At 39.0% G+C, this 27,314-nt stretch overlaps 1 protein-coding gene across 10 annotated transcripts in view; it reads left to right on the top strand.

Annotated features, from left to right (window-relative positions):
• Positions 1-27,314, top strand: part of cep350 (centrosomal protein 350) — a 34,941-nt gene that overhangs the window by 6,649 nt on the left and 978 nt on the right. For 3 of the 10 annotated variants that reach the window (XM_079897235.1, XM_079897237.1, XM_079897238.1), the window contains 31 exons: positions 1,872-1,994; positions 4,250-4,366; positions 6,330-6,952; positions 7,369-7,493; positions 8,046-8,941; positions 9,472-9,622; positions 9,858-10,003; positions 10,230-10,401; positions 12,192-12,445; positions 12,559-12,728; positions 12,815-12,925; positions 13,161-13,301; positions 13,426-13,559; positions 13,909-14,016; positions 14,122-14,288; positions 14,384-14,586; positions 14,791-14,978; positions 15,618-15,705; positions 15,868-16,014; positions 16,134-16,288; positions 18,139-18,261; positions 20,434-20,669; positions 21,549-21,739; positions 22,357-22,498; positions 23,133-23,293; positions 23,469-23,605; positions 23,706-23,788; positions 23,905-25,844; positions 26,177-26,650; positions 26,759-26,905; positions 27,155-27,277. In XM_079897235.1, the coding sequence (XP_079753361.1) occupies positions 1,872-1,994; positions 4,250-4,366; positions 6,330-6,952; positions 7,369-7,493; positions 8,046-8,941; positions 9,472-9,622; positions 9,858-10,003; positions 10,230-10,401; positions 12,192-12,445; positions 12,559-12,728; positions 12,815-12,925; positions 13,161-13,301; positions 13,426-13,559; positions 13,909-14,016; positions 14,122-14,288; positions 14,384-14,586; positions 14,791-14,978; positions 15,618-15,705; positions 15,868-16,014; positions 16,134-16,288; positions 18,139-18,261; positions 20,434-20,669; positions 21,549-21,739; positions 22,357-22,498; positions 23,133-23,293; positions 23,469-23,605; positions 23,706-23,788; positions 23,905-25,844; positions 26,177-26,650; positions 26,759-26,905; positions 27,155-27,277 (7,976 nt within the window). The remainder of the gene's footprint in view (positions 1-1,871; positions 1,995-4,249; positions 4,367-6,329; positions 6,953-7,368; positions 7,494-8,045; positions 8,942-9,471; positions 9,623-9,857; positions 10,004-10,229; positions 10,402-12,191; positions 12,446-12,558; positions 12,729-12,814; positions 12,926-13,160; positions 13,302-13,425; positions 13,560-13,908; positions 14,017-14,121; positions 14,289-14,383; positions 14,587-14,790; positions 14,979-15,617; positions 15,706-15,867; positions 16,015-16,133; positions 16,289-18,138; positions 18,262-20,433; positions 20,670-21,548; positions 21,740-22,356; positions 22,499-23,132; positions 23,294-23,468; positions 23,606-23,705; positions 23,789-23,904; positions 25,845-26,176; positions 26,651-26,758; positions 26,906-27,154; positions 27,278-27,314) is intronic. The other 7 variants (XM_079897236.1, XM_079897239.1, XM_079897240.1 and 4 more) reach the window with 7 other exon arrangements.

The following is a 27,314-nucleotide window of genomic DNA, read 5'->3' as shown; positions in this document are numbered from 1 at the left end:
ATTTGTTAACATGAACATAACAATGAATAACGCTTTGGTAACCCTTTACAATAAGATCACATTAGTTATAATGTAGTTTGCATTATTTAGTTTATTAATTAACAATGAGCAATACATTTCTTACATTATACATTTTTGTTAACGTTAGTTAATGTTGTTTATTGCTAGCTCATGGTAGCTCAGGACCATTAAATAATATTAATAGATACAACTTTTGATTTTGATAATGTAGTAGTAAATTGAAATGAACATTAACTGAGATTAAAAAATGCTATAGAATTATTTTCATTGTTAGTTCTTGTTAACTAATGTAGTTAACAAATGCAAACTTATTGTTAAGTCTTACCAATACTTCTAAAGCAAAGTGGTATAATTAAGGTACCCACAAAAATGTTACAGTATCGTGATCATAAACAGCTCACTGGTTGTCATCTTAATCACTCGTGCTATAATTATGTTTTGTGATTTGAGTCTTCCTCTTTATTTCAGCCTAATAGCAGGTTAGTGAATGGGGCATTTATTTATTTGGAATTAAAATGTTAATCCATTTGATGTGACGGAGCTCAAATGTTTTTTACTGGCCATTGCAAGCCCTCCGAGTCATGAAGCATGAGTAATGAACAGGAATTAGGAAAGCATCACTGTTTTAACTGCCACTGAATGCAGCTCACAGAGTTCATGTTTCTCTACTGGATTGCAGTATGGTCAAAAAGCATGTTTAATCCAAACCGCTCTTGGACGCTGACTTACATGCTCCTAACTGGCTCAGAGTTTCCAGGCGTACTGCCACAGCCATAGTTACAAGTTTTCATGTCAGCCCTGACTGTTCTTAGGAGTTTTCTTCAAGGTTATTGGGAAGGATTGCATCAGTTTGCTCCACAGTTCCTTAGAAAATCATTATGGAACAAGCTCATTAGTATACATAACAATGCTGCTTATTCCCTGTTGGCATGCAATAGATTTGAGTTGCTATCATTAAATGATAATATGGTAATATGGCCTTTTTAGTTATTTTATCATTATTCTTATTTCACAAAAATGGATTTTAGTTTTAGATGTAAATTTTCCACCCTCTGTCTGTTCCTTGTTTTGAATTGACTTAAACAGATTGAAACATGCAGTTTGAACTTATTCATGGGAATCAATCAAATCTTAATGCTCTCATACCTGTGAGACATGAAATTAACGTAATGACAGTTTTTAGGACACTTGATGGCCAGTTAAAAGTCCATTATATCATTTTGTTATTTATTTTTTATTTACTCTATGAATCATGAATGTTTTTAAATTGTTTTGTTTGCTACTTTAGGGGACAAATTGGTGAATACTGAATAGTTGTTGTGTAAATGTGGGCAGTTGTGGTAAAATCACTGATCTATTATAGATCAGTAGGTAATATGTGCATGGTTGTGAGTGTAATGTAATGAACAGCATTTTTTTTTTTTTTTTTTTTTTTGTATGATTTATATACTACTATAGTTTTTATTAATATTTTGAATTGGCTTTTATTTTTATGCTTTGTTTCATTTTAATTTTAATTTAATTTTTAAAGCACTTTTGTCATTTATCTTAGTTTTGTATATTTAAATATTACTATTTAGGTTTAATTTTTTTTCTTCAGTTTTTAGTTTTAGTTCAGATTTAGTTTGATTTATTTCCAGTTAGTAATTTTAGTGCTTCAACTTAAACTTTTTTTTCAGTTAGTTGCCAAGGCACCATTTCTAATTTTATTCTTCTTCAACTTTCTAACATTTTACTTCTAATATTTATGTTTTATTTTGTTTCAGCTTTATTTCAGTTAGCATGTTTTTAATAGTTTTAGTTAACAATAATAACCATGATGAACAGTGATGAACTCTGTCTTTTCACAGCAGAGAGCACAAAGCCAAAGCAGAGGCCTGGAGAGCGAGAGAGGGTAAAAGAGAAGAAGCCATCAAAGCCTGTTAGGAAAGTACACAGGTCTTCCTCTGCACCAGACTCAAATGTTAAACCAGGTCTGAATTATCTTTTACTTTCTCACTGTCTGTCTTTTGGACACTGTGTGTCTCTCAAACAAACAACTGTAGCTTATTTAAGCAAATGATATTGAAATTCAACATATGAATGCACATATTATAGTGCTTAATTGTAGTTTTGCATATGAAGATCACAATCTGCTCTGAAAATGTGCAAATGTTCCACTCAACACACATACATGGCCACAAACTGTCCTGGCAGCCTGTGTGATCCTCTCTTGACCTGCCAGCGTCACTGTGCCCTGTTCTCTGCGGGGCTTACTTGGAAACAGGCATGTGTTAATGTCTGTCTGCAAGCACAAGCTAAGACTCTTATCCCCATAGAAATTTCTAGAATGTGTAGCATGCAGATTAACAGGATTGCTGTGCTATGACACTGACGCAGAAATGCTTGACAATGCTCCAAGCCGTTGTGGCCTCGCTGACAGTTGGAGAGGTGTCACTCTTGTCACGACTAAATAGAAAAGTGACATCTGACTCCTCCTTCCACCCCTCCACTAGTTTACCCTGTGCAGCCCTAACTTCAGAAATAGATGTCTGAAGTCTGTTAGTTCTTCTCACGTTGTCTCTAACTAACACAACCCAAGTGAAGGCTGCTTCTAGTTATATAAGCTAGATTGTATGTTGATTTTATGTTGCAATGTTTTGGAGTGCAATGCCAAACACAATTCAAGTACATTAGCCGCATTTCCATTACAGATTTGCGCAAAACCTCTGCGACATTTTCTAAACGTCGATAAATGACTATTGCGAAATGACGGCGTTTCCATTTAACCGATTTTATGCGACTAAAATATAATTTTTCGTAATAAGACATTCCAAAAATCATGGCAACGGATGTTGGTAAGTTTATGAATATTGCAGCCACCGCACTAGCCATTATTTTTAATCAAAGTAGACGTAGGTGTGTTATCTAAGCATTAATGGCAAGAAAAGCCCCTTATACTTGTGAGCGGCACACATGAGGTGTTTCTGTGTGTTTCTCTCTCCTATCTGCTTCAAGGTCTTGATAAATTGTGTCATTTCTTTGTTGTTTAGAATCCAGTATTCCCGTAATTCTTTTGTCTTTATTGAGTTTAATAAAGAACTCTGTCTCGTCTTTTGTCCATACATACTGTGTCATCTTTAAAGAATGATCGAGTTTTACGTGCGCCAGGTGACCTGTAAATGCGAAACAAACTTTCCATTGCAGTTTTGCAAAATATTCCTTTTTCGAATTGCCTGAAAACTGCAATAAGCCGTAAACTTTTTGCAATATATGAGAGTTTTGGCTAAATTTATGTGTTTCCGTTGGGCTTAATTTCAATTTGCGCAATTTGAAGGGTAATGGAAATACGGCTATTGAAATCTTAACATTGCTGCAAGAGGTGCTGCATGCAGACATTAGCGTTAACTGTCAGTTTTCACTTTTAGTGGTTACTTAATACTCAGGTGTAATGGTACAGACAAGTATATTTTATTTTTAGCAACATTTTATGTGGCAGAAATAATATTAAACATTTTATGCCACATAAAATATGTGTGTGTTTATCTATATATGTCACATTTACATTTTCATTACAAAATAAACTACTACAAATACATAATAATAATTTTTAAATGTACATTTTTAGCAATAAATTATGCCTGCTCTATACATGACTTATGATATGACAACTATACTTTAGGGAATTTAAAGCATGCTGTCATTCTTCGTCAGCAGTTATATTTGGCTTTTAAATTATTTTGATAAAGGTGGCAGCATTAAGGTTGTTGTTTTTTTGTTTGTTTTTTTACTTAAATGTGTTGTTTTTCAAAATGAAACCATATTCTGCTGCAAATTAATAGAGTATTTTGTAATAGAGTATCCCTTTCCATGTGGTGTTGAGTACGTCAACATAAAAGCCCTGTTTTTGAGGCTGAGAAATATATCTTGATACCATTTGTATTCTTTATAATACCATGCACAGATAAATCATGCATCGTAAGACCAGACTCATTTAATAAAGTAAATGCTGTCAATTTTAAATTGCTATCTGTGTTACATTAAATCCGAGGGGGGGGGTTTCTCTGGAGAAAGATCATTAAATATCTGTGCGAATGTGATTCAGAGCAGCTATTCTGTCTCTTTATTATTAGTTACTTTTGTCACACTTTCCTCTCTGCCTTAATCACATCTGGTTAAAAAAAAAAGTACAAATTAATTATTGGAACAACTGTTAGTCTCAAGGCATCTGCGTAACCTGTCTCCATAGCGATCAGTACGTCATCATGGCGAGATGGGCAAAAGCTGGTGAAGATGATGCTGGGGCCGCCGCCACGGTTACACAGAGAGCCTCGGGCGCAGTCCTCGGAGACACAGATGAGAACAGGTGAGAGGGTGAGATATCTGCCAGGCTCCGCTCCTGTCACCATGCAGACAGTTTAGAGCTCGGCCACATCACAAACCAAACTTAAAATATCTGTATTTATTTGGCCTTAAATGTCACAAGATACCTGGTTTTTGTCTTCTCATATTTTGGATACCCAACCAAATGTTCTTGAGGTGTTTTAAATGAGTTTAATGCCAACTGTTATTAAATACCACATTGTTGTGAAGTGCTAGTCTTCCAGCAGCTAGTGCTCCAAGTGTCAGGTCTATTAATAAATAAAGATTCAGACAGCCTCCCCGCATTGGTAAACTTTGCTGCCCAGTGACCGTAATGAATAGGGTTCGACTTGGTGTTTCTGACTCACTGCACAAGCCGACCTGATTTCTTTCACAGTCCTGCTGCCATCCACACATGCAGGGATGGACCCAGACTTTATACAGCCACTCCAGTACTGATTTATTGGACTGCAGAGACGGAAATGCTCAATTCTATATTGATTTAAACATTATATGCAAGCAACCGCTGAAGAGGATGTTTTTCCAGTTCAGACATGGGTTACAGGGCATGTGGCATAAAATTTGTGTTTGGGTGGCTTAAAAAAAAAAAAAAAAAAAAAAAAAAAAAAGATTGATTAAAACAGAAGACATACTTTAACTGTTATTGTATTTAAAGCTACACTGTGTAACTTTTTTAGTTGATTCTTAGCAAAAAACACTTAGTTCTTTCAAAAATATATGTGCTCATTAATGTATATTTACTTCTTTCAAGTAATAAAGTATTCTCTTAAGTTTATAATCTGCCATTGAAAGTACATACGGGTGAGGGGTTTGTATGCCGGTCGCCATGTTGCCCCTCCATCTTGAAACTACATTAGCCAAAGAGGGACATACCTGTAAATTCAAGCTTCGCCTTTTGCGTTTTTCACTCAGTGACACAGAGACGAATGCGAGGGGGAGATTACTCGCGAGCTCGCGAGTGCCGGCAGATTTGAAAGATAGTGTGGTGTGTGTGTGTGCGTGCGTGCATACTCACATTCTCACATTTGAAAGAGAATTAAAACGTCAACGCGACAGACAAATCAGCAAGACCGTAGTCAATATTGGAGTAACTTTTCCCAGATGGAAAGAGCTCATGAGGAGAAAAGATTTTAAAACGGACGCCGAGGTTGCCTGCTTTCTTCTCGACAGGTAATTCAGCCTGTTGTAATTCATTTGTGTAAATTCGAAGTTTTATAGTTGCTTGTCTAACCATAGCATGGTTGTGCATAACGTCAGAACGACCTCTAGTATATCTTCATCCTCGCGTCAATGGTGAAAAAGTATTGTTTACCTTGTAACATAAATCTGTGCTGCGACAGATCACAGGTAATGAATAGTTTTAAAGGTGCAATTTTTTAAGCTATATAAAAAAAGGACACAAAATTTTAGTTATTTTTAATTGCTTTTACTTTGTACACATTGTAACATTAGCCTAATCTGATTATGCTGGGATAGCCGATTCCAAGGGTGACGTTTACCTCATGACATCTGTCCTGTAGTTTTATTCATTTTAGACGTATTGTTTATTATTGTCATGGACGAAGTGATAACTGGAAGCCATGTTAATCTTGGAATAATACGGCCACCGTAGGAGTGAAAACGCTCTCGGAATTGAGAGGAACAGAAACTAATTTTCACTGGGTAGTCATATACAATTTCACCGCTAGATGGGGGTAAAAATCACACAGTGTAGCTTTAACATATTTAGAAATATAATAATAAACTGTTCTTTTAAGTTGTAATATTTCACAATACTGTTTTTACTGATTTTGATAAATGCAGACCTGGTTGAGTACAAGAGACTTATTTCTGAATTAAACTGAATTATTCCAAACATTTGACGGTTGTTTAGATGTGTGTAATAATCTCACATGCCGTCTCTCTTTTTCATCGTCTACTGTTTTCCTCTCCATCTTTTCCTGCAGGCCCTGTCCCCCGTTCCAGCTCTGATCCTCGTCTTGAGCATAGCCGGCGTTCAAGGCCCAGCAGTGTGGAAAGACATCGCAATCATGTTCTTCGGGATGAGCCAGCTGGACCCTCCAGATGTGCAGGGGATGATAGAAGAAAGTTTCCCAGCACAGACCTCCTCTCAGCTGACATCCAGGGCATCCTAGATGACCTGCAATTGGAGGAGGGCATCAGCAGAAGGGCGGCAGCGTCCAGCTCCAGAGTTCATGCCTCGACCCGAGCCTCCCAAAGTGCCAGCCCTGCCAAGACTACCAAGAGAGCAGAGTCTTTTGAGAAGCCTGTGCTAAAGAAACGGCACTATGACTCAGAAGCTGTGCGAATGTATATTGCTCAAAAGCAGGAAGAACGGAAAAAACGGCAAGCGGAGGAGAAGAGAGCTCAGAGGGAGGAGGAAGAGAACAAGAATAAACGCCTACAGGAGCTTTACAGGAGACAACGAGCAGGGGCTGCAAAGGGCCCGGTCGCACCTGAAGCTCCAATTAAGAAGCGGCTCCAGGAAACATACACCAAACTGCTGCTGGAACAGACTCAGCTCAGAGGAGATATTAATGGTGCTGACATAACAAACATAGGCCAGCAGGTAAACCTTTTTTGAACACTTTTTTTTTTTGCAGTTAAACATCTTGTTGAAGTTGTTATATTTCATAACATTAATTATATTATAGTATTTTTTATTATAGTATATAATTATGAATTAATTAAAATATTTTTTTATTTAGGTGATCAAATTTACACTGCCATGATAAGTTGTAATAATATTGCACAAGAGCATAATAGACTTACCGTCCTTAAACTTTTGAATGGTAGTGTAAATAAAACATTTAATTTCAGTCATTTTAGTTCAGTTAAAAGTCTCTTTTGCTGTCTTTGTATTAGGCTGTATGAAATAAATATCACGTTTTTATTTACCATTGGACACCCTGGTGTCTAGATATTGGCTAAGTCCATATTGATTGGCCACTCTTGTAAGTTTTTGTTGTTGTTGTGACATTGCAGTCGAGACCAGTATACCAGCCGTCTGGAGAGTCTGATAAAGAAAACAAAAGACATGATCGACCTCAAAGTGCCACCTCCAGCAGTGATCTGTCTCTCACGGAGCAACGGCAGCCTCCTTTCTCCAGGTACGCACACGCACACAGAATCCCATTCCATTATATCATCTGTGTCATAATGTAATGTTTGGTTTTTCATCTAGAAAACCCTGAAATTGGGTTTTCTTTTTTGGTGTTTATCTGTTCCAAGCGCTGAACAGATTAATGAAATATCCGCTTTCCCTATATGGGAAGTCGTTTATATTCCCTTATACTGACGAAATGCTCTTATTTCAAGTAGTTCTGTAAGAACAGATTAATCCGTCAGCTCAGTGCTTAGTGAGAAGTGTTTGTTGCTTGCCTGTATCGGTTTCCATGGCCACTTTTAAGTGCATGTAGTGCATGGTGGCGTCTGCTGCATGTTAAGTTTGTGGACACTGGGACGTTCCTAAAAATGGAGAAAAACTGAAACCTTAAACTAATTCATTATTTTGGTGAGATTACAGGAAGATATGCTTTATGCAGTTTGTGAATTTTAAGATACATTTTCATAGGTTTTTTGTAAATGTATTTTTTTTGTTTTTTTTTAGGTCATATGGTAATTATACTTCAATAATCTGTTGTCTTGTATTGTTTTTGTAGGAATGAGTTGGGATTTGCAGGATCACCCTGGCTTCAATCCGACCAGCGCAGTCCCGCTCTGAGGGTCAGCAGCTCTTTACCGCCCCCTTCTGGTCAAATCTTCTCTCAACTGTTAGAACTTGATCCAGAACCTTCACTACCTAACAGAGAGTCCCGAACTGCACATGCGTTGTTGCCCTCAGCCACAGGCCGCAGAATGAGCCGTATTGAGGCTCTTAAGGCCACCGCTGCCTCTCTCTCTAGCCGTATTGAGAGCGAGGCACGCAAGCTAGCTGGTGCTGGAATAAACTACGGTTGCAGCAGGGATATGGGCACAGGTCTTGTAATCCCTACAGATGACCGCTGGGCTAAACCTGTCAGTCCACCAGTCAGAGAGAATCCGACGGAGACTGATGACCTGGTCGAGAGGATTGAAAGACTGCTTGCTGAGGGTCAGAGCACCTTTGATGAGGCCCTACCAGGTGTGGGCAACCTGCAGAGCTTTAGGGAGAGGGTGGAGACTTGGAACAAACAAACACCTGCGTCCTCTGGCCTCCCTTTTAGAAACGTACGCAAGACCCCTTCTTCTCCAAAGCCTGTTGTTCAGGAAGCTGAGCTGGACTCCAGCGGAGGTTCTATCAGCGAGGGTCCTCTGCTGAGTGAGGGCAGTATGTCTGACGAAGACCTGCAAGAGCTGCCCAAATCCAGACTGAGAACCACAGGATACAGTGCAGCCCATTTGAATGGAGACAGTTTGAACCCAATTTCACGCTTTCAGAAAGAGGCAGAGAAGCACCTGCCTTACAGTTCGGCTAGCCTGGTACAAGGAGGAAGCAATGGACCGTGGGAAGAACTGGCCAAGGGAAGCCCACACAGTGTTATTAATATATTTACAAAGAACATGAGTTACGGCAAAGGTGAGACATTTTTAAACATTTGACCTGTTAACATTTCACTGTTTAACATAATAACTGATGTGTACAAGACTGTCACATTATGTATGTATAGGGCACTTATATGACCTTTCAAAAGTTTGGGGTTAAACATTTTTGAAAGAATTTTTTTCTCACCAATGTTGACTGTATTTGGCCAAAAATACAGTAAAAACAGTAATGATGTGAAATGACTGCATTCTATTATAATACACATAGAAATGTAATTTATTCCTTTGATGGCAAAACTGAATTTTAGCAGCCATTACTTCGGTCTTCAGTGTCACATGAGCCTTCAGAAAACATTCTTATATGCTGATTTGGTGCTCATGAAACATTTATTATTATCAATGTTGAAACTGTTTGTGCTGCTTAATATTTTGTCACTTTTGATCAACTGAATGCATCCTTGCTAAATAACAGTATTCATTTCTTTAAAAAGTCCTGTACAATCTTACAGACCCCCGAGCTTTTGAATGTTAGTGTATATTCATTGCATATATTTGTTTGTGTAGCATTTGAGGAGAGGGGAGGTAAGAGTTCTCCGTCTATCCGCGCTGTTCTGTCTGGTGCCAGCTCATTGAATGGCATGGTCTATGAAGATGACTTTGTTTCCTCGCGTGGCAGTAGCCAATCAGCATCCAAGAGAAGTCCCAATGGGCTCAGGTAAAACAAAATTATTTTAATGCTCAGTAGATCACTGCCTTTTGTTTATATAAATGGATGAAGAGGGTGAAGTTAACAATTTTTAGTAATCAGCCTGAAGAGGGCAGTGTTGCTCTATCATCATACCAGCCCTTCCTCCCATTTCATAAGCTCTATGTAGAATCATAATATGCTATACTGTCCATATCTGTGTGTATATTAGTTTAATATAATATCTGATGCCTTCTCTCCACAGTAATGGTCATGGTCGGTTCAGTCCTTTAGACGAGTTGCTAAGTGGGAGATCTGCATACAGTAACAGAGCTGGAGAGAGATCTCAGCGTTCACCAGCTCTCACACCCCTCTCCTCTCCGCACTCAGCCAGCTCAAGCAGCAAGAGAGGTCAGATATATTATAGAGGGCCACATCATGTGATCTTGAGGGTGATACAGTGTGAAATCAGTTTCTGTTCTCTGTGTACATTCCTATAGGGATTTCAGAAATACTGTAGAAGTACTTAGGAACCAGTCTTTCTACAATATCAGATTCAGGAGTACTGACTCTTTTGAACAGACATTTTTGTATCATGATTACATTGCAAATTTTATCTCTGTGTACATTCCTACAGCCTCAGAAAGGAGCCTGCTGGAGGGACAAAGAAACACTTCCTCTGCAGTCTCTGATCTCCCTGTTGAGGGCTTCAAGAAGAGTGGCTCAGAGAAAGCATCCAGTCGCAGCTCTCACAGGAGCGTGGACACAGAGAGCACACTGGGGGGCGCCTCAGTCCACTCCAACCATAGGTAGGGCCTGTTAAAGTCAGTTTGAAACAGAAGTTGCAAAAGTCTTTTTTCCCCTATTGTGATCTATATCCAAGTGAAATGGTTTCTCGAACAAGAAAAAAATTATGGCAGGACTTGATTATTCAATTGGGAAATAAAAATTGATGGCACATGCATTAAAAAAAGATAATAATAAGGATGTGCAGATTGTGCACAAATAAATCATTTATAATAAATACTACAATATTCCATGAAAAAAATAAGATTAGTCAATTTTGATTTCATGGTGACTTTAAACACACTGAGTCCCCAATATCGCTGTTTTTTCAGTCTTTGCTCAGGGGTCAAAAGAGGTATGATACTGTTTGCGAACATTCTGACACCACCCACGCTTGCGTTTAGATAAATATTCAAATGTGTGATGCTCACTCACTAACATAATAAACAAAAAGAAATTACAGCAATAAGGAAAGTGCAGTTAAGAAAGCATTTGATCCATGGGGAATAAGGATGTGGAAATGTTTGCACCAGTTTTGCAATTCGTCACTCTATTCAAGTTGTCAAGTCAGGTTTGTTTATAGAGCTAGTTGCACAGAAAAAAAAACAGTTATAAGTACTACAAAATTATAATTACAGCTTCATTTTCCACTATAAAGTAGTTATCTGGTGTGTTCATGACTTAACTCACCAGGCTCAAAAAGTAATGAACCACAGAAGTGGAAGTTCAAAGGTGTTTACTAGCCGCACAAAGCTTTCTTTTTTTAAAGTTTGGTTTGGTGAGCTGTTTCAAACTACCGAAACAAACTTTGTTGGAAATTAAGTCACACCAGTTTTGATTTCATTCTAAGTATATCAGGGCCTTTAGGGATTTCCTGTTGCTTAGCTGGCACTGATAAAAATGTATACTTGAAGCCACCATAGTTTGAATAAAAACATCTGCCGCATGTACCTGTTGCATGTACCTTCATGCTAGTCTTTTTATTTTTATTTACTAGTCCAGTCATCTTTCATTGCCATTCTGCTGTTCAGCAAGTTACCGGACATAAACTCAGACATTCTGAGCACAGAACGGAAATATCTTTAAATGCAATATCCTTGCTGTTCCTGTTTATCATAATTATTAGAGCCCAGTGGAGCCAGTGTCAATATTAGTGCTGCTAAATATCAGGTGGAGGGTAGAAGTGTTCGGCCTGCTGTTGCCCTTCTGAAAACGAGGCAGGAGGCAACGTGCAGGCACACACTGGCTCTTTTGTTCAGTTGGTTATCTGCGCCACAGGTCAGGCTCATTGCCAAGCAGATATTTCCCTCTAGTGTGACATTCGAACCTCCCTGTGGCATTTGTTAAAGCCTGTGAGTCAGATTCCCCTCATGCCTTCCTGTCTTTTCAGCATTCAGAGGGCCGTATGTGGTCTCTGGATGGGTTTATCCAGCAGCAGAGTTTGAACTGGATTCATTTAAGTTACTCCTATCATCAGCACACTTCTCTGACATAATTTCCATCCACAGTAGCACAAAATCCTTATTGTTCAGTGTTATTGGACTATTGGAGGTTTAGATGGTCATTGTATAGTGCTGTGCACAATTCAACTCAAGATGCTTACCTTTTAGATTAACTTTTAATGAAAATGTCTTGTTCTAATCTCGGCTAAATCATTTTGTTTGTTGAAAAAATATTAAAAGCAATTATAAAAAATATAAGGAACAATTATTAAAATGTATTGATGTATTCAAATACTTTTTTAAATTGTCAATAAATAATAATAATAATTATTATTATTATTAATTTTCTTCTCTCTATTTTGTTTCATTAGTCATTTTGGCTCTGAGGGAAAGAAATCTCCCCAAAGCCCTGGTCCGACTCCTGCCGCTGGTTCTCCAGCCAGCTCTCGTTCTTCCCGGTTGTCTCCAGGTGACCGTATCCCAATCAGAGAATCTGCACAAGGCTCTGGCTCCCCTCACACAGCTCTTCCCAGTTCCTCCTCATCCTCCTCTTCAGCTGCCAGGGCTAAATCCAACCCCTCACCCCATACTCAAAGCCCAGGAAGAACAGAGCATAGGACTGCAGGTAAACTGACTCTGTCTTTTGTAAGCAACTGCAATGCTGAAGAAGTCTACTCTGATAATTGAGAATTTTAGTTCAGAATTGGAATTGTTTGAATTACTCTGATGTGTCCCCAGGTTCAGCGGAGCTGCAGTTTGCTCCAGGGGTCCTGCAGCAGCGCCTGTCTGCTGAGCTCAATTACCTGGGCGCAGTGGAGGAGTCAGTGCGACAGCTCAGTGATGTGGAGAGAGTGAGAGGCGTGTCTCTCGCTCAGCAAGAAACCGTCTCGCTCGCTCAGATTCTTAAGGTGAAGGTCTAAATCTGCTAAAGCAATTATCTGAACTTCTGTGGTCATGTGGCCATGTATTTGAGGGTGACCTTTGACTCTTGCAGTCCCAGCAGCAGAGGCATGAACGTGACCTGTACCTGCTGAGGATGAAGGCAGAGCAGGAAGCCCTCGAAACACAACGGCAGCTGGAAGAAAGCAGACAGAAAGCTGCACGGGTATTTACACCACAATATGCTAATAGTTTATGACCTTTGTTGAGGGCATTTCATATCAGAATTTGGTTTTAGGTTAAGAAGTTGTTTGTATGATAACTTCATGAGAAGATGACTTTATATGTAAAAAAAGGAAAGGCTAATTCAGACCAAGTTAAAAATGGCAGCTTTTAGTTAAATGATTTGTATCTTTTTAATGCACAGACATATTTTGTGACATGCTTGTGTTTGATTCAAGGCCCATGCTGAGCTGCAGGAGAGTTTGTTCCATTCTCAACAGCAGGCGTTAGGAGGTTTGCATGAGACCACAAATAAGATGATCAGCCAGCAAGCTGAGGCTGCACGCCACACAGCTGAAACGGCACGACACATTAAAGAGGTGAGCTAAATTTTGGGGTATGGGAAACCAATTCACAGATGCATTGTGAATTTTTTTTTTTTTTTTTTTTTTTTTTCTCAAATGAGTCTGGATTGATGGTCTCTCTCTCTCTCTTCCCCTGTAGATGACTGAGCTGGCTCGTTCACAGATTGCGGGAGCGCTAAGTGTTCCTGGACCCTCTATCACTAGCCCTTATGACCAACAGAGACAGCATAACCGCAGTTTGAAACAGCACCAGCCAGACCCCCACACGGACAGGTAACTGTCTTATTTATCTTCCTGTACTATGCTCGCTTCAGCTTGGTGCTAGATAGGGTTTTTTATTAATATAAATAATGAATTTCTATACGAACATGTCTATTTCATATCGTTCAAAAACTTATGTGAAAGTTTAAATATGCAAAAGTGCAGATGAGATATGAGAGCCACGGCAGGATATTTGAAAAAACATGGAGTAAATAATGACAGCATTTTCATTTTTGGGTGAACTATCATTTTAACTGTGCTTTCACTTTGCATTTTCTAAAGTGAAAGATTTTTTCAAATTTGTCATATTAGTGATTGCTATCTATACATCAGTACTGATGCTGTTTTGGATCTTCTCCAGTAGCTGGAAGAACGAGCTGTCTCCTGAGAGACATCAGAGTCCGTCAGAGATCGAGACGCCACCAGACAGCCTCTCAGAGTCCATCCCTTCCAGGAGACCCACCATCAGGTAACTATGTATACTTTTCTTTTGAGATGATTTTCCTTTTACAGCACAAATGAATGGTTTTATATGAACATAGTCGGTAAATGCTCATTTCTGTCTCTTTATTAGTGGTGGTGGCAGCAGTAGTACCCAGCTGAGTCCACCTCGTTCCGATCAAAAGGAGAGGAGGACAGCAGGGAAAGACAGGAGCAGTAGTTCAGTGGAGGACCAGGCTCACACCGCTGCCGATGACTCCCTTTGCTCTGACAGTGTGCGCAGCCCGCTTGAAGAGAAAGGTAAAGCTCACATTTTTGAGGACATTCTGTCTGTCCAGTCTGTCTTGAGGAAATGTTAGTTATTTTGACCACTTCCTGTCTATTCTTCCAATCAGCAGACAGTGCCTCCATCGCCACAGAGTACTCTGTGAAGTTTGATGATTCGATGACAGAGGATGACATTGAAGAAAGATCTTTTCGCTCTCTTTTACCATCTGAAGCCCACCGTCGCGAATCACTAGACAGGAAGCCCATTCCTCGCCCTGAGTCTGATGATGATCACAGCCATGACAGATCCAGTCCTAGAGTGAGCTCAAAGGTAATTTCCTGTCAACTCTCCTCATGCCACATGTCTCTGACTCCAGTTTTGCGCAGTATGAACGGGCTTGTTTCTTTCTGTTTGGTTGTCATTGTTGGAGGTTGTTTGTGTTTTCCTGGTGTGTTGATGAGAAGTATGTGATGGATACGTGACTCAGCCCTTGTGCTTTTCCTCTGCTCTGTTTCCATATCACGGGATACACAGCAGGATGACAGCATGCCCTTCTCCAGCGGCCAGGACAGCTTCTCCAAGTTCACCATGGACTTGGTGCGTCAGTACATGAAGGAGGAGGAAGTTCGAGCTCAGCATCAGAGTTCTCTGTTGCGTCTGCGTCAGAAGGCCCTCCGAGAGAAGACCAAGACTGAACTGGCCTGGCTGGAACACCAAAAGAGGCAGGACACACGTTCCTGTTAATTGAGTTGAATCAGGACCAGAGCATGTTTCGCGTTATGTCAGTGTGCTCCCCTCAATTGCTCACGGCCCAAGTGAACGCTTTCATACTGTTGTATGAAATCAATGTCACATTTTCAATCGTGATGGTATTCAGGAAACAGCACTCGTCGTGTGAGGTTGCTTAACTGTATCATATGTTAAAAATGTAAAAACTCCATTTAGATTTTTTTATAGTTTCTTTGCGCGTGCTGCGTTCATTTGTTTCCATTTCTACTGGCTCCTGCGCGAGCGTCAACAGCACACCATTGTTACCGTCAGTAATACATTTATTATCTGACCACTTTCGATCGCTACTTACAATAAATGTAATAAAATTAGAATTCTCTCATTTTATTGATCACCCTAGGTTTTTTTTTTTTTTTTTTTTACATTTTATTCAGGCTACTTGTCCCGTCGGGCAATATATATATATATATATATATATATATATATATATATATATATACGCTGACCCCCTCAAACGTGAACAGTAATGTATGTTACATAGCGGACCCATAGAAATAGAAGCCCATACATTCAAAGACTGTATACTAGTGAACTATAGTGACATGTTATTCATCATCTTTCTTTTCCACCAGGCGTCTCAGAGATAAAGGCGAGGATGATAAGATGCCACCTCTTCGTAAGAAACAGAGAGGCCTGATAATGAAGCTACAGCAGGAACAGGTGACAACCATATGTGGAATTATGAGATTATGTCTAAAATAGACTTGTAAATGAATTTATACTAAGTTAAATGTTCATCAATTGTTGAAGTATTCAAATACTAGTCCTTGTGTACGGCACAGAAATAAAAGCTCAAACTTTGCTGTATGGTTTGTCCCACAGGCAGAGATTAAACGGCTACAGGAGGCCAATAAAGCGGCGAGGAGAGAAAGACAGCTGCTCTTCAAACAGCAGGAGGAGATTGAGAGAATAAGACACACAACCCTTAAACTCAAAGAGCGGCTCAAGAGCGCTGAGGACACAAAGCTGGTCAGTCTTCTGAATGATTATTTTTATAGAAATAATATTTATTTATAATTCTTCTGAATAAAGACACAATGTACATTTCTCTGATTTTTTTTTTTTTTTTTTAAATCAAACATCTGCAGTCACCTGTGTCGGGTGTAGCGGAGGAGTCAGCTCCGCCCAGTGTGATAGTGACAGACGCAGAGACCCGAAGTCCCTCCCCCATGTCTGTGTCGGGCAGCGAAACCAGCAGCATCATGCAGAAACTGAAAAAGATGCGCTCTCACATGGACGAGAAGTAAATACAACCTCACGCATGTTTCTTCTCTATCCTTCCATCTTATCCCTCTTCTGTCCTCTCAAGTGATGCATTGGTTTGTGAAGAAAATCTGATTTTTTTTTATCCGTTTGATTATATTAATCAAACTTTAATGAAACGTTAAAGAACTTTAACTTTAAACTTCTTCCAAAAAGGTTAAACAAACAATGTATGTTTGGTGTGCTCAGGGGTGATTTCTTATCATTTATGACTGGCTAATACTACTAATAACATGTATTCATTTCCTTGAGGTTCGTCTACAGCTTGCTGACTGTGTAACATTTTAAAGTGTTTGTTTATTTCTGTGTGTACAGTGTTTGGTTTGAACAGAAGTGTGCTCTGTGTAGGAAAACACCCATCTCCCTTAATGATTGGAGGAATCTTTCACGTCTAAATTGAGAGCAGCTTCCTTATGCCACTAGTTAACAGGAAGTACATTCTGTCAGCCAGATTTCTGAAACAGTCAGCTGGTTATGAGGTTTCACTAATGCATTTCAAAAGCTCCACATGTTCTCTAAATTCTTTGTCCATTGTACGTGATCTCATTCTCCCATATTCAGCCACTCGAGCTTTGACAACAGGTTCTTGTTTAGTATTATATCTTGGCAACTGGTGAGGGTCGTCCCATTGTTTAAAAACTTCATAGTACTGACACATATTTTTGACCTGCGAATAAAATTGGTACACAGAGAGAAGGGGATTTTACCCTTGTCTAATTCAATCACTTACTGTGTTGGGATTGGAGCACCGTTAACACGCTTCTACATTTTTCTCACTCTGACTAATAGCATGATGATCTCTTTTGTATAACTTCCAGCTGTAATCATTCAGTGCTCATCCATATAAACAATTTATATGGCCAGCATAAATTAATACTACTGTTATGTATATTTACAAAGATACCTCACAATTGTACTTGCAAATAAATAATTTATTTACTGTATATCCTTAATTATTCTATATACAGTATAATTCCACACTTGCTCTAAATCACCGTAAATACTTGTAAATGTACATAATAGTATTTGGACTGCTTTGAATTTGATTATTTTAATATTATTTTTTAATTAAACACAAACTCACAAATACATGCATATATATTCATTACCCACCTTTTTACATTTGTAAGTGATTTTATTTTATTTAAATATTTATTTATTAGTTTTTTTTGAAGTCACAGTAATGAGAATTGAGGATTTAAATTGTCATACTTTTAAATGTCTCAATATGAAAAAAAAAATCTTAATTTTAATTTTGGGAAGATTGAAATATGAACTAGACATTTTGTGAGATTCCCCAGACTGCTGTTTGGAGCAAATACCGGTACTCTTCTTTTTTTTTTTTTTTTTTTGGCTGCTTTTCCAGGAAAGCTTGTAATTACCAAGGCCTTTCATCTTACTCGTAAAAATGTTTTTTAAAGCATAGTGTCTTTGATCATTTTTGAAAGTTTGACTTTATGTTTTTATGTATGATGCTCACAGTAGTGGTTTAAGGATTTGCAGCACGTAGTTAAATGCTAACAGTCACTAACAGGTTGGTTTGTTTTTTGCTCATTAGTAAGAGGAAAATAAGGACACATTACATATGTTTACACTCAATCTCTCTCTCTCTCTCTCTCTCTCTCTCTCTCTCTCTCTCTCTCTCTCTCTCTCTCTCTCTCTCTCTCTCTCTCTCTCTCTCTCTGTCTCTCTCTCTGTCTGTCTGTCTGTCTGTCTCCATATCTGTGTTTCTTTTGTCTGTCTCTCTTCTCTTTTATCGTTTCATTCTCGCCAACTCTGCGCTTCTTGATATTTGACTGTCCTCTCCTCTCTTTCTTCCTTTGTTTTTAGACACTGTTCTCCTGTCCATTATTTCTTCTCTGTCTTTACGGCTCATCACTGGGCCTCTCTGTCTGTCTGTCTCCCAAAACTTCACCCCAAATTCCAGCTCTTTATCTACAGCCAGTTGGTCAGGTACAGTTACCCACAATCCTCCTCTACCCGCCCCTCCCCTCTCTCAGCACCTATTTCCCATGGAGCATGCTTTTGTTCATCCACTGCCACAGCTGGGTGGGTGGGGGAATGTTTGGTGGGGATACAAGCAGGAAAAAGGAATGCAGTGATGAATGGATGGATGAAAATGAACCAGCTACACCATGGTGAAATAAGCTGATTCTTTGGCTAAAGCAAGTTAAATATCAATCATAGTTATTTATCTGACTGGGGAAGATTATCTTTTATTTCTAATGACTCAATGTTTTACCGAAATCCTTCATGATTGGTTTTTGAGTCTATTTGTTGAACAGATACAGGCAAATCTCTTGAAATTGATTACCGTCGTCAATCCCAAAGCCAAAGATCAGACTTGTTTAATTCATGGTGGGTTAAATGAGTGATTTCTGGGTCCTTTGTTTTTTTGTCTCTGTGGTGTGATCCTGTCAAATCCAGTCTTTGCCTTGTTGCTAGTCTGTCTTGTATTAATATATATATATATGTAATTTATATATGGTGAATCTCACGAAAATGTACAGATTTCACCTCAAATTCAAATGGAAAACAATAAAATATATTTGGCTTAGATGAAGCCTGTTTTATGACCAATATTTTGCAGCATTTTCATGACATTTAAGAACAAATTACCACAATGCTTCAAGATGCTTTACTTTTTATACATCTATATATATATGTACATATTTTTTTTTTTTTTACTTTTCATTTATATATTTTTATATTAGATTGTCATTGCTGTAACAGCAAAACAAATAATGTTTATTTATAGAAATAATGAGGAGGGGGGTAAGTTAAGTAGCTTAATTGTCATGAAAATCACTATACAAATATTGTTGATTATCCTAAAAAAATAGGCTTCATTATCATTTTGCATTTATACTTTTTTTTTTCCTGATTTTGTAGTGAAATACAATCTAGACTTACAATCTAAACTTTCGTGAGCTTCACCCATGCACTGCACAGAAAAATTGTCTCTGTTAAATCAGTTCTTGAACTTGGTATTGTGGTGAGTGGAGACCAGAAGGAATATCTCTTTTCAGACAGGCCCGGGCAGACTGATATATTGTATGCTTCTGAATAATGCTAGTTTAGGACTTCTTCATCTGCCCAATGGCCACAGTAAATCTTAACTCCAGCCCCTGATTAAATAAGTGTAGCCCGCGATGAGCTAATGAGTATATATGACTGAGGCAACATAATAGAATTTATGGTTAGATGCAGATGGCCGTTGTATTCACGAAGCAAGGCGATTGCTTTTAGATAAAGCCATTTGTTTTTCTCTAACATGTTTTTAATTATCTTAAACCTCAATGAAAAAGGCAGGCGGGTTTGATCTCCCAGACCAAAATCATGATGCATGGAGGACTTTTTTTTCCTCTGAAAAAATGATCTGCCTTAAGTGAAGCACAAGTTTTACCTGGTGCAGCTTGCTAAAAATGATTAATATATTATAATATTCAGTAGAGCATATGAAATGCTAATTATTCAATTTAATGTGCTTTGTTAGCATGTCAAATAATTTGACAAAGCATTTGAAAATTCGCTATGCGAAAGAAGTGCAAAACAAAAATAGCAGGAGTTCTGTTGTGATTCGCACTCAAAATAAAAATTAAAAAATCACAAACGATTCTTTAGTGCAAATTAAATATAGTATCAAAAATAATTCCTTTGCAGGATTGCTCTTACAGAGACAAAAGCATAACATTTTGTCAAACCCTGGGTGGAACCTATGTGTTTCAGTTTGTGAGGTGGTCATCTCTGTGTTTTTCACATATGAACTGTACCAGGTGCATGAGTTTTACCCTATTAAGGACATTAAAGGCACAGTACTGCCACTTTTCCCCATTTAAATGAATGCAGGTCTCCAATCGGAGGCATGCCTGTTTTGGGAAGCATGTTTTGGAGTGTGAGTGTGTGTGTGTTTGTTGTCTGGGTTTGTTTGTTTGCACATCCTTTGGAAATGAGACTAATCTGTTGTTTGAAGAAGGTGGGTGAGTGGCATTATTTGGACGTCTGCTTTGCCTGCTCTTGTGGTGGGATGTCTCCAAATTGTGTCACTTTGCTTTACACAATCTTATTCTCCCTTCTTCTGCCTTTTCTGTCTCTCTTTTGTCTTTTTCACTCTCTGTCCTGTAGATTTCTCACTAAAAGGGAGCAGCAGTTGATGCAGAGGCGCAGACACGCGGAGGAACTTCTCGAGTGGAGGCAGCGGTTGGATGCAGAGGAGGCTGAAGTGCGCCGCATGGAGAAGCAGGCTCTGGCAGCCTGGGAAAAACAGCAGCAGCCACGCAACAGAACACCACTGCAGCAGCGCATCCGGGAAAGTGAGCACAGTAAAACCAGCGGTGGACAAGAGAGTCCCACAGGGCAAGGTGAAGGAAGTGAAATTGGAAAATATATTCATATCAGTGACCCCGCACATCTGTTGTACTCCGTATGCACTACCATTCAAAAGTTGTAGGTCAGTAAGATTTGTTTTGAAAGAAATGAATACCTTTATTCAGCAAGGAAACATTAAATTAATCAAAAGCGATAGTAAAGAATAAAACATTTCCATTTCAAATAAATTCTGTTGTTTTGAACTTTCTATTCATCAAAGAATCCTGAAAAAAAAAAAAAATCCTTTGTTTTCACAAAAAAATTAACTAGCATAACTGTTTTCAACTTTGATAATAAGAAATGTTTCTTGAGCACCAAATCAGCATATTAGAATGATTTCTGAAGAATCATGTGACACTGAAGACTAATGGATGCTAAAAATTGCCATCACAGGAATAAATTACATTTTAAAATATTAGATATTTTAAAGTAATATTTCATAAAATTAGTGTATGTTTGATCAATTAAATGCAGCCTTGGTGAGTATAAGGGACTTCTTTCAAAACACGTTAAAATCTAACTGACAACTGGTTAAGTTAGGTCTTATTATTTTCTACAATTTATACTGTGATTGTTATTTTAAAGAAGTTGTTGTCATTGTTTCCCTTTTTCTGTTTTATAAAAAAGTCACTAGAAGTTTTGTTACAGTTGTAATATCATGGTTAAGGGGGTTTTAGGAACTTCACCACCTTGTGTGTAACAACATCTATTATTGTAAAATCACTGTACAGCACAGCCTTTTATTAATATGCTCTTTTAGCCCCTGGAAAGGTTTTCCACACTGTGTTATGATTACTCTGTTTAAGAGCATCAAAGCAAAGATTATAAATTGACCTGGTACATCTTGTATATCTTCATCCATGTTTTCACAGAAGCAGTCAGTGAAGATGACTCTCCAGCCCTGTCTGTGTCCAGTGTGCACACTGATTTGTCTGTTCCAGAGCAGCTGGCAAGCCCTTCCTCAGACCAGCCTGTCTCTGAGCTCCACTCTCCTCAGCCGGGAAGCAGCCCTGCCCCAGATACCCTCTATTCACCTGAGTTTAATTCCACAGACAGCAAACAGGTGAATGGAACCTGCAGAGCAAATAGTTTTGTTTAGGAAAAAAAAAAGTATTTGCCCCTATATTTGTGTCATTGTCTATTTAGAGTGCTCAACTGTTAGTTGAGTGAATACAAAATACTGTAATTTAATTTTTGATTACACCTATCTCAGTCCTGTGTGAAAGTAAATATCCCCTTAAACCTAATATGTAATTATCGGCACCATTAAGGAAAAAAACTGCAACTAAATGCTCCTTATCATTTGATATGAGCCTCACACATCTCTGTTAAGGAATCTTTTGCCTGTTTTTACCTTGCAAATGTCTGTGTACATGAGCAGTGAGCAGTTCAGTACTGTGGCTGTCACTTGAAGTGTATTGGTGTTTGGACAGGAAGTCAAACATGGAATATGCCGCATGTTTATAAGTGATATTTATTAGAGCACTTATTGAATATTGAGCATTGGGATTTGCAAAGTTGTTTGCATCATACAAGCACAAGCTGTTTTTAATCTGTTGTGACATTACACAGCGTTGATTATAGCTCTCTTTGGTGAGTGTGATTTACATGTCCTGACCTTGGATCCCTCTTCGTGTGTGTGTGTGTGTGTGTGTGTGTGTGTGTGTTTGTGTGTGGCAGTCTCCTCCAGGGAAAGTCAGCTCTCTTCATCATTCAGACAGTAGCCAGCCTGGCACTAGTGGAAGCAGCAAGATGCAGGTGTGCTCCAAATCCAAGACCAGTGAGGCCCACACCTGTGACCCTCATTCGGCCACTCCATCCGGTAAGATCCTTGCTTCACCCAGCAGACTTCTGAAATAATCAGAATTTGCTCTATTGTCTAGGCCTGTTTTCCTTGTAGATTGTAACTTCCAGAATACTCTGTTTCATGTAGCATTTGACTCTCCTAATCTTTTAAATTGACTACCTCTTCTTATTCACTTGTAATACTTGGTCTTTCTTTTTCCTTGCTTTATTTACATTTCAAATCATAGTTCTCATTACTCAATAAGGCCCGGTCTGTTTTAGGTTTAATTTAATTAGGTCCGGTTTATTCATTACATCTATACTAAATTGGAGGTGTGAAGACTGGAAGAGGAACACTGTGCCAGCAAAATATAATGCTTGATGTTTATCTCTGTGTCTGCACTTCTCTGGCTCAAACAGCTTAGTCATGTTGTAGAAGCACAGATGAGTCTACCTGCCTTTCACTGATTATCTGTGTGAAAGAGACTGTGCTCCCTTTATGGTTCAAACATTGTGCATCTATAATATTTAAATGTTTTATTTAGCCTCTAATCTTTATAGAGACTATAAAATATTGATTGCCACATGAGGCAATGTTTTTGGTGATGACAATGGTTTAACTTCATATTTCTTAGCTGAGGTTGTGTAATATTTTTGTACTTTTACCTTAGAGACCACATCTGATCAGAGTGATATTGAGAGTCGCATTCGTGCCCTCAAGGACGAGCTCCGCAAGCGCAAATCAGTGGTGTACCAACTGAAGAAAGAGCAAAAAAAGAGGCAAAAAGAGCGTCTGAAAGCTCAGGAAGCGAGTCTACTGAAACAGTTGGAGGTCAGCGACCAGCACCTTCCGTATTCACTTATTTCTGTAGAACATTATGCTGTTCCTTTAAAATAAATGACTTTTCTTGCAATTTTTCAATATTATTTTAATTGGCTATACTATAACTTTCTTATTATGCTGTATGTGTTAATGTTTGTGACTGTCTCTTCCTATGGGTTCCCAGTCATATAATGACTTTATTCAGAAGACCAAGGCTGAGTTGAGTAAAGAGCCTGACAGCACTCCAGCTACCAAACCCCAGATTAAAACTCCCACGTCAGCCACCGAAAAGCCTCGGATAAAACCCCCTCCTCTTCAGAGGTCAGCCTTGACATTTACCAGTCCTTTTTAATTCACTCTTCATTCTAATTTTTTTTTGTCTTTTGTGCTTATAACGGTTGATGCATGTTTACTTTCACAGGCCCGAAACTAGCAAGAACTGGAAGATTGTCACAGAAACTGAGAAATCAGAGACTGTGCCCACAGAAGGGTCAGCAGAAAAAGGTGCAATGCCTTTTAGACTACAGCACATACATGCTGAAATTGAGAATATTGCTTCGAAACAGAATAAAAGGATACATAATGTTATAATTGTGCATGGTGTCTGGTTTTGTTCGCAGATGATGTTGCACCATCAGGACTTCATAAATATTCATCAGAACATGATGACATTTCCTCAGATGAAGATCCTCCTACAGTCACTCCAACCCCAGTTATGGGAAGTCCAGAACATATGGACGTTTTGAGGAGCTTGCATAGTCCAGAATATCCAAGCCACCAGTCAGAAGATGCCCCCTCAATCAAAGAGCATTCTGCTAGGCCAGAGGCCAAAGACCTCCTTTCAGGAGATGAGACCGTGGTCTCTTGCCACAAGTCTGGGATTATGGAGGAACTGGAATATGCAAAGACAGAGGGGTCTGAGAATGACCAATCTGACCAGCACTCTCATCCTCTGCTTAAACTGGATCTTGGACTTCAGATGCCATTTCTAAAGGAGGTGAACTCCAAATTTGAAGAGGAAAGATTGTCTGAGCAGGATGCTGATGACAAGCCAGCATTTCGAGATTCTGCAGAAGATATAGTCTACCCTTCAGCTGAAAAGACTCCTTCGGTCATAGATCATTCTTATACCCCTGACTTCTTGTTGTCCAAGAGGGAGGATTTACCAAAAATGAAAGATTCACAGTCACCCCCAGGTGATGGCTATAACGATGACTTTGAGTCTTCCTTTGGGTCGTCATTCAAGGAGGATAACCATGAATCAAAGCCTACATCACCTTCTGCCCCAGAGCCTAAAGAAAAATCTTTTAAGTCTCCAATGTACAGTAGCGAAGAGGAAATTGAAGAAGAATTAAGTGTCCAATCAGGAAGTTCTAATGGCAGCTTCCAAACTGAAAGTCATGCAGACATGAATAGCTTTGGTAAAGGCTCCAAAGAAGACATCACCAGCCCATCAAAATGTCCAACTTCACCCCAGCCGCAAATGCCAATCTTGCCAATAAAGGACGAATTGCCAAGCTTCTGCATTGGTGACCGGGTTCTGGTGAGTAATATACAACCAGGGACACTGAGATTCAAGGGACAAACTAACTTTGCCAATGGATTCTGGGCTGGGGTTGAACTGGACAACCCTGAGGGAAGTAACAATGGAACGTATGATGGGGTGGTGTACTTCGAGTGTAGAGAAAAACATGGTTTATTTGCCCCACCGGACAAGATCTCTCATCTTCCAGAGAAGTTTGAGGCCAGTCCAGACACAGAAGATGAAGATTCATCATGTGATGACCAGCCAAACAGAAAAAACAAAAGCTCAGAGAAGCAGTTGGAGCACATAAATCTGCTAAACAAAATGAAAGGAGAAAAATCTGACCTAGATTTCCATCCTGAGGCCAGAGAGCCCTTGGATGAGCATGAAAAGCCATTGGAACTCAACATCAAACAGCTTTCCACTGGGCAAAGCACCTTTATTAAATCTCAGCATAACCTGGATTTTAACGATATTGACTGCAATATCATTAAGGACTGTGACAAAGGTCCGTACACAGTGCCTAACGGCGGAGACAGGGACGTCATTCTCAAATTCGAGGATGCATCTGTTGAAGTCGTTCCATTGCTCAATAATTTGGATAAAGGGACATCCAAAAACGAAAAGCAGGAAGAGGAACCAACAGCAGTCATTTTGGACCTTTTGGTTGAGGGTAATAAATCCAGAATTGATGGTCTTCAGAAATCCACTGACATCTCAATCGAGGAGGCCAGTCTAGACAATAGAGAAGACTTGAATAACAAAAGAGCTTTGACTACCCTCGCAGATAAACTTGTGGAAAACTTCCTAAGTGATGCGGTGAAGCAATTTCAGAAGATCAAGAAAGACAAAGAGGGGAAGTTATCAGCTGCTAATCAGTTGAAAAGAGACTTCATCAATGAAGATGATGGACTTAGAAGTAACAACTTCAAGTCTCAGAGCAGGTCTGCATCCAAAACAAAGACGGACAGTTTCCGCACCTTCTTTGATGATGATCAGGAAGAACTTTCATCTCCAGAGCATTGCAACAGACCTGTAAGTGACTTTGACTATTTTGATTAATCTTAAGATCCTATAGAACTCGATAAAATGAGAAACCAGTTTAAAAAAAAAGTCTTTAAAGTTATTCAAAACAAGTGAATGATTTACCCTACAAACTGATAACATTACTGATGTGTAATGCTTAAGTTGACATTTCCAGTTGAACTGACAGATATACAAAGACTGATGTTACCTTGGAACCTTCTTTTTAGGCCTGCAGTGTGTTTCAAAGTTCAAATAGAACATGTAAAGTTAAATCAGATCTTCTCTTGATGAAGCTTGTTAAGAGGTGATCTTAATGAATGTTAATTATGCCTCTTCAACAGGAGAGCCCTGTCCTGGGTACAAGTGGACAGGAAGAGTTAGCTAAACGTCTGGCAGAGCTGGAGCTGAGCCGAGAGCTCTTCGATGTCCTTGGTGACGAGCAGGACTGGTTCGATGAGGACTTTGGTCTCAGTTCACGGAAACATCAGCAAAAGCAAAAACTTCAACAGCAGGAAGATGGGATTTCTAGCTCCCTGAGTTTGGGTGCAGGGGAACAGGTCAAAACACCACCCAGGCCTGAACTTCCTGTTCAGATGAAGCAACCAGAGGAGCCTGCCATGGTTGTTCCTCACACTGTCCAGGAGGTGGAGAAACTGGTCATCGCTGCTACTCAAGAGATCTGGAAAAGCTGCAAACTGGGTCATGGTCGACCAAGTCTGACTGCAGTACCCAAACCTCAACCCTCTAATAGTTTCCTGGAAGGAGACGCCAAAGCCAGTGACCTGGAGGCTCAATGTCAACGAAGCTACAGACTGGTAGGGAGTGAGATTCTGACATTTTTGTGCTTGTTTAGCCTTGGGAAGGTTTTTGTGAACTTTTCCAGGAAAATCAATAAAAATGTTTGCTGTTGTATCTATTTACAGACCGTCTTTGATTTATCATGGGAGGTCATTCAAGACATCTATGCAGAAGATCCGAAAGTTGATCTGCCACAATGGATGAAGCCACGTCGCCTTAATTCCACCTACTTCCATCGTGTAAAAAGCCCCAATGACATCACAACAGTCCAGGTATGCAAGATGTCAATACTGCTTTTAGTTGTCAATACTACTTAGTTGCACTTTATTTTAAGGTGTCCTTGTCACAGTGTGTGTTAGGGTTAGTTGGCTGTAGTTATGGATAATTTATAGTTACTACTATAGTAACTACATGTAATGTGTTACAAGGACACAAGTGTTACCCTACTTACATAATTGTATATTATTTTATTTATTTATTTATTTATTTTAATGTGTTGAAGTATTATTTTTTTATTTCAGGAATTTGTCACCACTGAGGTATTAAAGTTGTGTGGTCTAAAGAAAGAGCAGAACCAGAAAACAGACTGGCAGAAAATGATAAAATTTGGACGGAAAAAGCGAGACAGAGTTGACCACATTCTGGTAAGTGTTTTTAACTTCCCATTCAGAATGCAAGTGT

This window comes from Squalius cephalus, assembly GCF_949319135.1.
Source record: "Squalius cephalus genome assembly, chromosome: 16".
Lineage (NCBI taxonomy): Eukaryota > Metazoa > Chordata > Actinopteri > Cypriniformes > Leuciscidae > Squalius > Squalius cephalus.
The sequence above is the reverse complement of the archived record's forward strand: the minus strand, read 5'-3'. Positions and strand labels throughout refer to the sequence as shown.